Source organism: Primulina tabacum, chromosome 11 (genome assembly GCF_025594145.1).
Source record: "Primulina tabacum isolate GXHZ01 chromosome 11, ASM2559414v2, whole genome shotgun sequence".
Taxonomy (NCBI): Eukaryota; Viridiplantae; Streptophyta; class Magnoliopsida; order Lamiales; family Gesneriaceae; genus Primulina; species Primulina tabacum.
The window spans coordinates 3,480,330-3,496,088 of record NC_134560.1 but is presented as its reverse complement, the minus strand read 5'-3'; the positions used below and the strand labels follow the sequence as shown (position 1 = coordinate 3,496,088).

At 37.5% G+C, this 15,759-nt stretch overlaps 2 protein-coding genes and 1 pseudogene across 2 annotated transcripts; all 3 read left to right on the top strand.

Annotated features, from left to right (window-relative positions):
• Positions 1-1,352: 1,352 nt before the first annotated feature.
• LOC142518004 (putative glutathione S-transferase parC) lies at positions 1,353-5,024 on the top strand (annotated as a pseudogene).
• Positions 4,956-9,334, top strand: LOC142518003 (putative glutathione S-transferase). Its single transcript, XM_075620571.1, has 2 exons — positions 4,956-5,281; positions 8,650-9,334. The coding sequence occupies exons 1-2, from the start codon at positions 4,964-4,966 to the stop codon at positions 8,992-8,994; spliced, it is 663 nt and encodes a 220-aa protein (XP_075476686.1). The 5' UTR covers positions 4,956-4,963; the 3' UTR covers positions 8,995-9,334.
• A 1,869-nt stretch (positions 9,335-11,203) lies between these two features.
• LOC142518056 (uncharacterized) lies at positions 11,204-15,672 on the top strand. Its single transcript, XM_075620669.1, is given in 3 exon segments — positions 11,204-12,794; positions 12,796-15,073; positions 15,173-15,672. Coding segments are annotated over 3 exon segments (3,297 nt in total). The 5' UTR covers positions 11,204-12,158; the 3' UTR covers positions 15,556-15,672.
• Positions 15,673-15,759: the final 87 nt, after the last annotated feature.

The window sequence follows — 15,759 nt, the reverse complement described above, 5'->3', positions numbered from 1 at the left end:
ATTTCTGGCGCAAAGGAACATTCTCTGAGAGGTCACCAAAAATAACGCATGTATGCATGTCGTCGCAATTGTCATTAATACCAAGTACATTTGGATGGGGGAATATTCATATTCGAAGGAGACGAAATACAGGTTTTACAGAAAACATTTGCATTATGTTTTATTATCCTTTTACGTGAAGAGATGGCGACCCCTGCTGGTCCTGGAAAGTGCAATGACAAATATTTAACATGAGACCTCTCGTGAAAGAACACTGACATGAATGGAGACGAAGCGTTTCATGTACGGATGCAATTTGGTTGCACACAAATTAAAGCTTAACTATATGTCTTGAAAATTCATATAAACAATATTTTGTTGATGCTGATATAGGATAGATGACCTTTCATCTTCCCACTTAGTACCCAAACTCAATGAGCTTCCTCTATTTATTAATTTATTTTGCACACAAAATCGACTTTGAGAAGTTAAATATAAAGTTATTATCTTATGGCAGTATAGATTTCGTTTACATCTTCATTAATCGAGCTACGCAACAACCTACGCAGATGATGCGAAAATAGCTTCCTTTTTATCCAAGCTTTTCTGATTAGTGTTCCGGAGTTTGGTCAAATCAAACTTTTGCAGACCGATTTCCAATCAAACATGTGCTGAAATTCTTCAAGAAACATTTGCAACTGTAAGTGTAAATGACAGTAGATTCGCCGAAAAGCTACGGTTCAGATTTCACTATCAACTATCAAGGGCGTGTGAACAAACTCACGAACAAGCAATAGATAAAACATTCATTGTTTCACGTTTCCAGCTAGTTGACATCGACGTTATTTAACAATCACATGATTGAAAACTACAACTACAAGTTAAAAGTTTAGTCAATCAATCTATAATCATAAACGTTGTATTCAAAAGGTAAAAATCTCAAAACATAAATAAACTTACGAAAACGTCTTACAAATTGAATTAAAATAAAAACTTATAAAGAGCCCTAATTAAATTAAACTCCAGGGATCATCTCTATCACCAACCCAAAAAATATCTTGTTATTCGTCCTCAACTTGTTTTTCGGACTTGTATGAGGAGGATAGAGTAAGATGTGTGTAATATAATCGTCACTTAGAAAATGAAGATCGCAAGTGAACAATACATATATACATTTGAAATTTTCGAAAAAACATGTCACCAAACATATCACAACACATATCAAGGCATAAGTAACAAATTTCGAAATTTAGCTTCATAACAAAACATAACACATATATATAACACTAAAATTCATCTCATTATATGTCGCTTACAGATCAATTCTCTATATATAATCTCACTAAGTGGTGAGGTCATAGAACGATTTTTGTGACCCAGCATATCAAGGCCATAACCTATAAATTATCATATTTCAGAAATTTATTTTCTATACGGAGATTGAATCATAACATTTTTTTGGACTCAATGGACCGAATCCCAATTAAAGATCGAATCCTCCTCCTCCCTCCTGGACAAAATCTCCTATATCCCCAATAATAAGTAAAAATAAATGGCGAATCGGGTGATCCTGCTGGACGTCGAGTGCAGTATGTTTGGCATGAGGGCTAGGCTTGCATTAGCTGAAAAGGGTATTCAGTATGAGCGCAAAGAGGAGAACTTAGCCGACAAGAGTCCACTTTTGTTGTAGATGAACCCGGTTCACAAGAAAATTCCGGTTTTGATTCATGATGGGAAACCCATTTGTGAATCGCTCGTTATTGTTCAGTATATTGATGAAGTATGGAAGGATAAGTCTCCGGCGTTTTTACCTTCAGATCCTTATGCCAGAGCAAAAGCTAGGTTCTGGGCTGATTTCATTGACAAAAAGGTATGTTTATCATTTGATCCTCATGCCAACTCGGAGCTAGGTTAGTTTTATATATCATTTCGCTGAAACTCGTCTCCCTTTGGGCTAGTTTAGATCCTTATTCCGGGGCCAAAAAGCTATGATCTGTGCAGGCTCTGTTAGATATACAAAAAATTTACTTGAAATCCATCCCTTCAATTAAACATACAACTCCATCCCTATGTAACACCAAAGTGTTCAAGATTTAAGAATTAACACGGGATTTTAAGCTAATTGATTTTTTTTTTTTGGGTGGTGTTTTTGCATTAAAACAAAACATCAGAACGGTTCTTTAGATTTACCTCATGCTTCACACCACTCTGTTTGGGGTGAAAAACACACAATAGACCATGGAGTTATGTATATAGCTTCGTTCAATGAATATCCTGATCATGCTCAAGCAAATTGACGAAGTTGTCTTACAAGAGAGCATGTGCATGAACTCGACATTCTGAGATGTACATTTATCATGGTTATATGCCTTGTTATTTTGTTGAGGTATATGATGCTGGAAGAAGAATATGGTCAACAAAAGGGGAAGATCGAGAAACAGCCAAGAAAGACATGATGGATGCCTTGAAGTTGGTCGAAGTTGAGTTGGGCGATGATACTTGACAACTTTGGGTTTCTCGATATAGCCTTGATCACATTTTGTAGCTGGTTCCATGCGTACGAGGTTTTTGGCAATTTTAGCTTTGAAGATCACTGCCCCAAACTGATTGCGTGGGCCAAAAGGTGCATGGAGAAGGAGAGTGTTTCCAAGTCTTTGGCTGATCCCAACAAGGTTTATGAATCTCTTTTGCTTCTGGGGAAGAATTAAGGCGGCGTTGATCAATAGAGTATTATATGCTGTTTGGCCTTAAGATGGTTTATTTGTCTTTAAGGATAGGTAATTCTGCCAAAAATATCACTTTTCTCAGATACTCAGAGCGATGACGCAACAAACTGCTTCTTCCTAATATAACAGATTTGAATAGCCCCCTCGATCTAAATCTATCTAAGAAAGGGAAAAGGATTTGGTATTAAAAAGAGAGACAAAAGGAAAAGGAGGATTCCACGTAAAAGCTAAGTCATTCCGACACTCATCTAAGTTAAGGAATAGAAAAAAAGAAAGAAGGAAATTATGGTATTTTGCATAATCAGTGATGTACTTCAATGAGGCTTACTTATTTATAGAAATAGAGTCTTAGTTCATGTGAAATTTTTGGTAATAACGGTAATAAGATCGTGATATATCTTTAAAATATAAATAGAGATTTGATAGGATTTTATCCCGTCATCCCTTTTCCCCTGAATGTCACAGGATGAGTGAGTAAGTTTAAGTTTCACAGAGGATGTAAGGTAACGATCCGATCGCATGATATGATCTCATTTGAGCTGCTGAGATGGAGTGGGCCTTTCTTGAGTCTAGCCAATAGCTAGAATGGTCGATATAGTGGATAGGAAGAGAACCAAAGTAATATAAATCAGTGACTTCCGACACGCCGCATAGTGCAGGCTTTTGAGAAATACCGGGTAGGCAGGCCTTAGGAGAGTGATGCCTCTAGTGCTATATAGCGGGCTTACGAGGGACGTGATTGTGCTGCATTATAGTGATCTATGAGAGTTGTCGCGTATCGATATTCAAGAGCGCTGCGCCCGTGGTTATATTTTCATTATCATTACTTGTCTATGATAATTTTCTTACATGAAGTAATCTTTCATATTTACACGATCGCTTTTCTTTGCACGGTTGCACCTTGAAAAAAAAAGAATTTTGAGATTTAATCCTACTTCTTATTTCAGTCAGAGCCATGCACAATATGCGATTCATCACACTTCATCCATGTGTTGGATTGAAGATTTTTATCCATTTTGATGGACGTTGCTTTGAATGATATTTTATAATGAAGTTCGATCGGTTTGATCCTAAAACGTGTCGTAAACTTCTTTCATTTCCGAATTTGCTTGCGACAAGTCCTAGCATTAGTATGAGTTCGTTATCATAGAATAGAATAAAAGTAGGGAACGAGACTAGATCAATCTCTTCTCTTGAGACGCAATGAATATTGTTTAGATATCCCCGTCAAAGCAAAAATAAATATCCAACAAAAACGGGGAGAAAAATAAATGATTCAGACAAAAATGGTCCACAAATTTTAAAACATAAAACCGGGAAAAAAATCTGTAAACATAGCAATGACCAATCTATTCTCATGACGCAAGCACTTACGTAGATGCATACCAATAATTTGATATATTTCATGTACAACATATTATATGGTATTATTCATAAAATCAGAAGAGTAGGTGGTGACATTTAATATTTTTCTCAAGCTTCGAAATGAAGTTATATTTATATCTATAGTTCTTCAAAAAACAGATCCTCGTGATAATTAATTTGATATAAAATATTTCTCAAGCTATTTTTACCAATAAATTATGATATAAAATTCCCCTCGTTAAAAAATCAATAATGAGAAGAATTCTCACATTCAACTTTTAAAAATATGTATACCAAGGCAGATCCTAATTTCTTGGGTCACACTTAACAAATATCTGTATTATTAATTAATGTCTTAAAAATGTACTAGATGAAAATTTTTTATTCATTTTTTTCCTCGTCCGTAATCTACGTATCCAATCAGTTAATATTGCATTGCTCAAGTGTATTTGAATGGGTAGAGTAGGTGGACATTTATACGTTGGTCAGAATTTCGATTTTTCATATCAATATTTTTTCGAATGAGTTTGTCAGTTGTCACGTATGACTTATCCAATGCAGTTTATCTAATTAACGTGATTTGCAGATTAGTAACTGCGGTTATCATATCATAAATAATAATAAAATTGCAATAATTTTTTTAGATCAAATTTTTTAAAGAAGCGAGCCCTTTGTTAGTAAAGAATTATAATATAACAACCTTTAAAAAAAGTTCTTTCTCAGACAGAGATACTTTATTCGAGTATATCCCAAACTTCCCAACTCAAAAATTTGAAATTCTAGTGTGTTCCTCTTCCATGACCCACCGCTTCGCCTTAATTCAGAGATAAATTCGAATACGCGGCTCACCCCCTCTTCACATATATTGCCCATAATATTCTCGAAAAAGAACAATGGCGGACGAGGTGATTCTGCTGGATGTGGAGTATAGTATGTTCGGCATGCGGGCTAGAATCGCGTTAGCTGAAAAGGGTATCGAGTACGAGTATAGGGAGGAGAACCTAGCTGACAAGAGCCCACTTTTGTTGGAGATGAACCCGGTTCACAAGAAAATTCCGGTTTTGATTCATAATGGGAAACCCGTCTGTGAATCGCTTGTTATTGTTCAGTACATCGATGAGGCGTGGAAGGATAAGTCTCCGAATTTTTTACCTTCAGATCCTTATGCCAGAGCTAAAGCTAGGTTCTGGGCTGATTTCGTCGACAAAAAGGTGACATTTTTGTCCATACATTTGACATATTCCAGTTTCCTAGCCTTCGGGTTCTTGTTTCTTGTTAATTTTGAAGTATGCTTTCTCTGCTTTTGTTTAAATTAAGCATATGTTTTCAGTTATACGATTAAAATTAGTAATAAATTTTTCAAAATGACACGACTAGATGTCCATGGGATTAATTAGGCACGAGATATCATTTCAAAAGGTGGAACTGAAATTAGCCACCATAAGTAGTTCTTATCACGAACAGAGCCATAGAACACGAGAGGCTGAAGAAAATATCTTCTCTGTTTTATTTCCAAAATGATCAATCATTAATATATACAAGTGAGTTGAGTACGACTGTCAAACTAACTAAACCAACTTAAACTAACTAAACCAACTTAGAACTGACTGATCTAACAAATAAAGACATATAAGTACATGTGCTTAAAACTCCTCCTCAAGGTGGTTTGTAAAAATCCTTTATAGCCATCTTGGACATTAGAGGTGCTAAACGAGCAATAGCTAAGGGCTTGGTAAAGATGTCTGTCAGCTGGTGTTGTGAGTGTATAGACAAAAGTTTGATATTCCATTCATGTACTTTGTCTCGGACAAAATGACAATCGATTTCAATGTGTTTTATGCGTTCATGTAAAGTTCGATTCGACGCTATATGCACTGCAACTAAATGGTTGCGGAATCAGTAAGAGGAATCGAAAAATCTAAGAGTAATTGGATCATCCAAACTATCTCACTGGCTGTTGTAGCAAGTGCTCTATACTCTGCTTCTGCCAATGAGCGAGACACGGTTGTTTGTTTCTTGGCTTTCCATGACACAAGGGAATGTCCAAGAAAGATACAAAACCCAATAACCGATTTCCGAGAGTCCTCACAAGCAGCTCAATCAATGTCACAGAAGGCTTTCAGCTGTAGGGGAGATGATGATGAGAAGAAAAGTCCCTGACCTGGATTCTCTTTGATGTATCAAAGGAGATGATAGACAATTTGTAAATGGGGTGTGCAAGGTTGAGACACAAACTAGCTTAGTTTGCGAACAACAAACGAAAAATTTGGCCTCGAAAGTGTGAGATATAGTAAACGATCCACAATACGCATGTATTGGGTAATATCCTCGAGAGGCTCACCATCAATTGACCTTAGACGAATCTAGGATCCATGGGTATCACAACAGGCATATTAGCCAAAAAACCTGTGTCAGCAAGAAGTTGCAAAGTATATTGGCGTTGAGATAATACAATTCCTATGGAAGATCGTGCAATTTCAGCACCTAAGAAATACTTCAAGCTGCCCAGATCACGAAGCTTGAATTAGCTATGTAAAACTTTTTTAAGGATTCAATGAGCGCAAGAGACAACCTAGTGATAATGATGTCATCCACATTTACTAATAGAGCAACGAATGAGGAATCCGATACTTTAATGAATAGAGAATAATCAGATTTGGATTGAGTAAGACCAAACTTGAGCACAACTTGGGAAAACTTGGAGTTCCATTGTCTTGATGCTTCCCTAGTCTATATAGAGACTTGTCAAGTTTGCACACCATATCGTTCCGGTAATTAACCGGCTCCCCCTGAAACTGCTATCCCGGTGATAGGTCCATATATACTTCTTCAAACAAACCACCATTTAAGAAGGCGTTACAAAATCCAGCTGAACCAAATGCCAATTATTACATACTGCCAAAGCAAGAACAACTTTGAAAATTACAAATTTTGCCTTGAAGAAAGATCTGGAGGCATCAAAACCGAAAGACAAATACCTGCAGTATGAGAGGAGGGATTCACACCCAATGCCATAGTATTGTTGGGGACAGCTGAGAGATGACACTGAAACCTTTGCATCAATTGCTGATATTGGTCATGGCTAAGAGTTTGGAGGAATTGGCCCGTAGATGTATTCCCAATTTAAGACTGATTCTCCACGAGATTCACATTAGCCAAAAAAGAATGCGAAGAGGGAGGATGAGAGTCATTTCGCATTCATGGCCAAGGTTTAAATCCGAGGGGGGTAACATGAATTTCGTAATATGGATCCACCGCATGACCATGAATCTCACATTTAGTGCAGTATGGACGATTTCTCATTTTGTATACTGGTCTTGACATTAGAAAATCGACTTAGAGGTCTGTGATTTCACTGCAAAGGCCATAGGTGTGACAGAGTTAGGGTTCAAACCAATTGTACGTTGGCGTTCTTCTTGAGACACCAAGGAAAATATTTTGTTAATCGGTGGCAAAGGATCCATTAATAGTAATTGGCCTCTGATATGACTTATGAGAAAAAGAATCATTCAATCCAAGCAAAAACATCAAGATTTGCTCTTGATGATGAAACGAGTCCAGAGATTTAACACCACCACAATTGCATTTGCCGCAGGTACAAGTTGGAAGGAAATTAGATAATTCATCCCAAAAAGTCTTTAACTTCGTAAAATATGCAGCCACAGAAATTTGATCTTGGGTATGATTGAAGAGAGCACGCCACAACTCAAAGATACGAGGGCCATTGCTCTGTTGAAATCTCTCACGTAAATCCTTCCAGATTTCAGCTGTGATATCTGAAAACAGAAAGGTAGCTGAAATTTCCTTCTAGACGGAGTTTAGGATCCACGATATCACAACATTGTTGTTGAGAAACCTGGCAAGCAAAGGAAAATCCGAATCATCTGGTTGAGGAATAGAACCATTGATGAACCCTAGTTTGTTCTTCACCGATAGCACTATACGCATTGCCCGACTCCAAGAGGCAGAGTTTTCTCCGGTGATGGGCTGTGATGCTAGTGAAATGCTTGGATTATCAGGATGACGTAAAAAAATTGGGATTGAGCGGATCATCGACTACATATCTGGATTGCGAACTCGGACCGGATGGCGCCATGATCACCGATCCAGATCCGATTGCAAGATAACGAAGAATCAACTATGCTTCCCCCACCGAATCAAGAATATCAACAACAACGACATGCAATTTCTTCTGATACCATATTACGAACAAAGCCGTAGAACATTATTATAGGCGGAAGAAAATATCTTCTCTGTCATTATTTCCAAAACGATCAATCATGAATATATACACGTGAGTTGAGTATAGCTGTCAAACTAACTAAACCAACTTAAAACTAAACCAACTTAGAACTGACTATCTAACAAATAAAGACAAATAAGTGCACGTGTTTAAAAGTTCCCGAAAAATGTTCACGGTTGAGGGAGTTATAAATTTAATGATACATTCGTTCAACGAATATAAATTCTCGTGCTTAAGCGAATCGAACTTACCTCAAATGCATGGACATGAACTGACATTATGATGCGTGCGCTTATCATGGTTATGCCTTGTTATGTTGTTCATTTGATAATTAAGGTATATGAATCTGGAAGAAGACTATGGACTACAAGAGGAGAAGAACTAGAAACCGCTAAGAAAGACATGATTGATGCTTTGAAGTTACTCGAAGCTGAGTTGGGCGATGATTCTTACTTTGGTGGCGACAACTTCGGGTTTCTTGATATAGCCTTGATTACATTTTATAGCTGGTTTCATGCGTACGAGTATTATAGCAAACTCAGCTTTGAAGATCACTGCCCCAAACTGATTGCATGGGCCAAAAGGTGCATGGAGAAGGAGAGTGTCTCAAAGTCCTTGGCTGATCAGAACAAAGTTTACGAATTTGTTTTGCTTCTGAGGAAGAAATTTGGCACCGGGTAGGAGAATTTTGTTCATGCCGGCCGGCGATGTGCTTATGAACCATGTCTGGGCCATAACATGGTTTATTTGTCGTAAAGCATCACGGTTTGACGCCTCCCATTTTGTCATTTAATATTTTTTTATTGCAAATAAAGGTGTTTGATCACCTAGAAAATGTGTAATTCACCAGGTGGTGAAGAAGATTTATGTGATGCAATTTTATATTGGGGAACATGTGTATGTTGTGTTTTGGTGTGGCCTTGCTAATCTGCGTGGAATTCGTGTAAAATTGTTTTTATTTGCTACTTGAATTGTCTGCATATGTCAATGTCATTCTGGATAGTAATATTTTCTTCGTTTCTTTGAATTCTTTCATATTAAAAAAACAATTAATCGCCGGTAATTAACATGATTATTTGAATTTCATTTCATCACATGATGGTCTTCACGCCTAAAAATTTTCTTATGATAAGTTTTCATATGCCAAGTAAATACTCCGATACCGTTAATTTGTGAGCCAAAGGTGTTGATAAATCTGAGTAAGTGTGGCAAGAGACCGGGTCAGCAACTTAAAAGTTAGTTGAGTCAAGAAGATAGAATATATATGCTTGGACTCGGGTGAGCGGTTGTGGCGAATAACCATACAGATCACTCCATTCTCCTCTGTTTTTTGAAAACCCCTCCAGAGAACAGCTCAGAGAATCGATTGTTCAAGAGTGTATGTACTTGTTCATACTCAAGATATACAAGAGTGAAGCCATCATTTTCTTGTGAGCGTTGTGAATAGCTCGTGAGTCTTGTATATTGAACTCATAATCCAGGGAATTGTTTCTTCCTCCCGTGGATGTAGATCTTACAAGATCGAACCACGTGATTCCGGTGTTCTTACTTTTATACGTTAGTGTTCTCTGTCATAATTCTTGATCGGTATCAAAACTTGAGAATTTCTTGCTGCTTGTGTTTGTGCTCTGATCAATAGAAGTGGCTTAATTCTATTAATATTCACTGTAGTAATGATATTAAATTTTTTATATGCGCCCATGGGTGTTTACGAACATACATCCATGTGTTCAAAAACAGGTGCTGGGATAATATAGCGGTTGATTTTTTATATTTAATTATATAAAAAAATTGTGAGACAGTCTCGTAAATCAATTTTGTGAGAAATCTTCTATTTGAATTACCTATAAAAAAAACTTTTATTTTTTATATAAAAAAATTACTTTTATTGCAAATATGAAAATGGTTGATCTGTGTCATGAATAAAAATGCTTAAGACCGTCTCATAAAAGACATACTTATTAATTATGTGTAGTATATCAATTATTATTGTAAATCATTTTGTTTCCATAAGTAAGAATAACAAATGATTAAACGATCATAATTTTAACAGGAACACCTTATGCATACATCATCTTACAAACTGACTAAAGTTATAATTTTTCATTTTCTTTTTTCCCTCGTATCAATATCATATTTTCTAATGGGCTATAGAGTTTATTTAATTTCTTGAATAGAAAAGAAAAGGATTGATTTTAAGACTACACATAATCTATGTATCTAACTACGCCCCACCTCGGTTCTCACAAACCTTGGAACCAACATAATAATCGGAACCAAATTCGGAACAAGAATCATATTCAAGTTCCGGCACCGGAACCGGAAGTTGTAGAGGACTGTGAGGATTAACCAAGAAATTGTAGACATTTTTGTAAATCGTTCTATAAAGGCAAAGTTGCGTTTATTAGGCCCACATCTGTATGATACTTTTAGCACTTCATTATCATGTTAGTGTTGTGTCATTTGTTTATTTTTATTAGAAATTGTTGATGCGAAATTTATTTTTTCCGAAATGATTAATGAAAGAGTTTAGATCTTAGTATAAAAAAATCCTCATCTGTCAGACATTTTAACTACTTGAAAAATGGAAAAACATAAATTACTAGCTATATATTACATGATTTACAATGGATTTTGGGACACGTCCCAGTAGAAAAGTTGGCACATGGAGGCTGATAAAAAATTTCTGGTTCTACAGCATTATCCAAGGTTGCCAAGCTCAATACCAAACAAAAGTCGTAAAAGTAGGAAATAAATAGAATAGATGAAGTGAAAGATAACTCCAATTCATTCATCCACTCAGGAGAGCCGCCTACTCTTAGTCCTACCTGCAAATCATCACATTTTGGACTATTTATTCTCAGCAGCTTCAAAAAGCAAAGAAAACAACAAAATAAAAGAGAGTCAATCTTGAAAAAGAGGATGAATATGCACAATTTATTCAATCAAATTTTATCTCCTAATATTAGGTACAGAAACAATGGCAAAGATTGTAATCCTAGTATTCCCACGTCCCATCTCCATCGCTGCCTACAGTCCACACAAACATGCATAGAATAAAGCAACAGATTATTTTTTTCCCATCACATATTGCATCCAATAATAGAGAGTGATGATGATCTTGAGAACGATCAAAAGGAGGGAAAAATGGAGGAAAAATGGTTGTGGAGTTTCAGAATACAGCACTGGGAATTGATCACATGCAGCACACAACTCAATTTCACTAAGATCACTACTGTAAAGTTATGGTTGACTCTTTCATTGTGTGCCCTTGTTTTGGATTGTGACCTTCACGGTTCATTTCCAGCTTCTTGCCTTGTCAATTAGTCACCCCCTTTTTTCACATTTTTCTTCCCCTCTGTCAAATGATATAGCCCACGCACAAGCCTGACACATCCCTTTCTGTGTTAGGACCTTTGGTTTCCCTTTATTTTTGCTTATTTAGTTTCAGCATTTCTAAAATCGAGTAGGCCAAGAAATAAATCCCTTTCCTCTGTATTAGTTTCTTGATCTTCTGCATGAGTTTAGATTTTTTGGAATCGTCCCTATTTTATCGTTTCTTCAGCGATCAACCTTAGGTAAGATATGCTGTAATCCAGCGAAGAAATTTTAAGCAATTATTGGTCACTTCCGAAATGCGTGGCTGTTGCCCATATACCTGTAAGTAATCTTGACAGCCCTTTCTATCATATTTTTTCTTCTTTCCATATTTAAAAGGTCCATCTTTCAATATTTGACTGTTACATGGCCTCACTGGACTGAAAAATTGATCTTGCTTTATGGCCTTTTATGTTTTGTGCTGATCTTATTTCCTTGTTAAATTCCCTCGTATTTTTCTGTCAATAATGGGAGAGCGAAAGATTTGGCATTGGACATTACTATTCTGTTGTACAATTGTTTTGGTTCAATCATTGAATGACGAGGGAGCTATTCTTTTGGAGTTCAAAAAATACCTTAGTGATCCTCATCTTAATCTTCAAGATTGGGATATTTTGGATTCTAGTCCTTGCAATTGGACAGGTATCGGGTGTAGCTTAGATTCCAAGGTAATCTCCGTACATCTTAGTGGCCTGAATTTATCTGGGAGTTTATCTTCAAGCATTTGTCAACTCCCATTCTTGACCGAAGTGAACATGTCAAAAAACTTCATATCTGGCCCATTCCCTGATGATTTCAATTCCTTTCACAATCTTAAGGTTTTAGACCTCTGCACAAATCGTTTGTATGACCCATTCCCTTTCCAACTTTGTAATATTACCTCTCTTAGAAAGCTCTATCTGTGTGAGAACTATATGTTTGGAGAAATCCCAAATGAAATTGGAAACATGATTTCACTTGAGGAGCTTGTGATATATAATAATAATTTAACGGGGGTTATCCCTTCATCCATCGGCAAACTGAAGAATCTTAGGATTATCAGGGCTGGTAGAAATTTTTTATCAGGTCCCGTTCCTGCTGAAATTAGTGAATGTGAGGGTCTGACAGGTGTTAGGCTTGGCTGAAAATAGGCTGGATGGTGGTTTCCCCATTGAGCTGCGAAAGCTTGAGAATCTTACCTCATTGATTCTTTGGAGCAATCTTCTTTCTGGTGAAATTCCTCCTGGGATAGGTAGTTTCACTAGCTTGGAGTTACTTGCTCTGCATGGGAACAAGTTTACGGGAATTATTCCGAAAGAGATTGGAAAATTGGCTCAGTTGAAGAGACTGTACCTTTACACTAATCAGTTGAATGGGACCATTCCACTAGAATTATCCAATTGTTCAAATGCCGTTGAAATTGATCTTTCGGAGAACCGTTTGATGGGATTCATCCCAAAACTTTTGGGCCGGATGTTCAATCTCCGTCTGCTCTACCTTTTTGAGAACTTCCTCCAAGGAAATATTCCGACCGAGTTAGGGCAGTTGAAGCAGCTGACAAAGTTAGACCTGTCCATGAATAATTTAACTGGTTCAATCCCTTCAGCATTGCAAAATCTCCCATTCTTGAAAGACTTTCAGCTGTTCCACAATCATCTTGGTGGCATTATTCCCCCGTTTCTTGGAGCTTCTAGCAACCTCTCCGTTCTTGATCTTTCCAAGAATAATCTTGTAGGCAGCATACCTGCACAAATTTGCGGGTTTCAGAAATTGACTTTTCTTAGCCTGGGATCGAACAAGTTGTCTGGAAACGTTCCCCATGGCCTAAAAACTTGCAAGTCTCTTGAGCAGTTAATGTTGGGAGACAACTTGCTTACAGGGAGCCTTTCTGTTGAATATACGAAACTTCAGAACCTTTCTGCTCTCGAGCTTTATCATAATCAATTCTCGGGACTGATACCGTCAGAAATTGGGAATTCCAGGAATCTAGAGAGACTGCTTCTGTCACATAACCATTTTATCGGGCACATTCCTCCTGAAGTAGGAAATCTTGTCGAGCTTGTTGCCTTTAATGTTTCTTGGAACAGGTTATTTGGCAGTATACCCCAAGAGTTGGGTGACTGTGTAAAGCTCGAAAGGCTTGATCTAAGCAACAACTTCTTTACTGGATCTCTTCCAGATAAACTTGGAATGCTAGTGAAACTGGAGTTGCTGAAGTTATCTGATAATGTATTCACAGGTGCAATTCCTGCAACTTTTGGGAGCCTTGTTAGGTTAACCGAATTGCAAATGGGAGGAAACTTGTTTTCAGGGGTTATCCCTATTGAGCTAGGACGGCTCACTTCCCTTCAAATTGCTCTCAATATCAGCCATAACAATCTCGCCGGCTCAATTCCAAGTAGTTTGGGTGACCTGCAGATGCTTGAATCACTTTGCTTGAATGATAACCAGCTTAGTGGTGAAATTCCTGACGTAGTAGGGGGAATGCGCAGCCTCTGGATATGCAACCTTTCAAATAACAATCTAGTTGGAATGGTGCCAACAACTCTTGTATTCGAGAGGATGGACCAGAGTAATTTTGTGGGAAACAAGGGGCTATGCATATTAGGTTCGGATCATTGCCATGCATTTCAAACTTCATCAGTTCCTTCAAGATCAAGCTGGTTCAAGAAGGGTTCTTATAAAGAAAAAATTATCACCATTCTCTCATTCTGCGTCGGACTAACGTCGTTGGTTCTCATTGTTGTGGTATGTTGGCATATGAAACGACATAAACCTGCTATTGCTTCACTCGAAGACCAACTGGAGAGCGATGAGTTAGATAACTACTACTTTACCAAAGAAGGTTTCAGCTATCATGATCTTGTTGAGGCAACGGGGAACTTCTCAGAAACAGCAATTATAGGAAAAGGTGCCTGTGGAACTGTATACAAAGCAGTAATGGGAAATGGTCGAGTGATTGCAGTTAAAAAGTTGAAGGCCTACGGTGAAGGAGCAAGTTCAGACAACAGTTTTCGTGCGGAAATATCAACTCTTGGGAAGATAAGGCACAAAAACATAGTAAAACTATATGGCTTTTGCTACCATGAAGATAGCAATGTCATCTTGTACGAGTACATGGCAAATGGAAGCCTCGGAGAAATACTACATGGGAATGAAACGGCATGTATCCTCGACTGGAATGCACGATACAGAATAGCTCTTGGGGCTGCTGAAGGATTATGCTATCTTCACCATGATTGTAAGCCTCAAATTATTCATCGTGACATAAAATCAAACAATGTCTTACTAGATGAATATTTGGTGGCACATGTTGGAGATTTTGGCTTAGCTAAGATGATCGATTTCCCCTTGTCAAAGTCTTTATCTGCTGTAGCGGGTTCATATGGCTACATTGCTCCTGGTGAGAACTTATTCAATAAAGTTTTCAATACATGCATGGTAAGCATTATACAAAACTAATATTACAGATTAACTTGAATCACATTTCTCCTCATTTCAGAATACGCATACACCATGAAGGTGACAGAGAAGTGCGATATATACAGTTTTGGGGTGGTTCTATTGGAATTACTCACTGGTAAATCTCCAGTTCAACCGCTCGATCAAGGAGGCGACCTGGTAACAATGGTGAGAAGATCTCTTAAAAAACTAGAGATAGAACCTCACATATACGACCAGCGAATCGATCTTACTGTGAGAAGAACAGTCAAGGAGATGTCTCTGGTTCTGAAAATCGCTTTGTTTTGTACCAGCATGTCGCCTCTCAACAGGCCAACGATGCGAGAGGTTATTGCCATGTTGAATGATTCCAGAGAGGGAGTGAGTAATTCTCCACCTTCTCCAACATCAGAAACTCCTTCAGATAGGGAACATAGTTGCTAAGCCATGTATATATGATTAGTACACTTTTACGGCATCTCCCTAATTTCCATACATATATACTTGAAAGTTGATTGTAGAATTTTCATGTCTTATGCAGAAATTGACTGGTTTTCTTCCTACTTTTCTTGATGAACCGATGTAGCTGGGAGCCAGCCTCCCTGATAGTAAAACGTAAACCGGACAAATAGCATTTGCGGCTCTGAT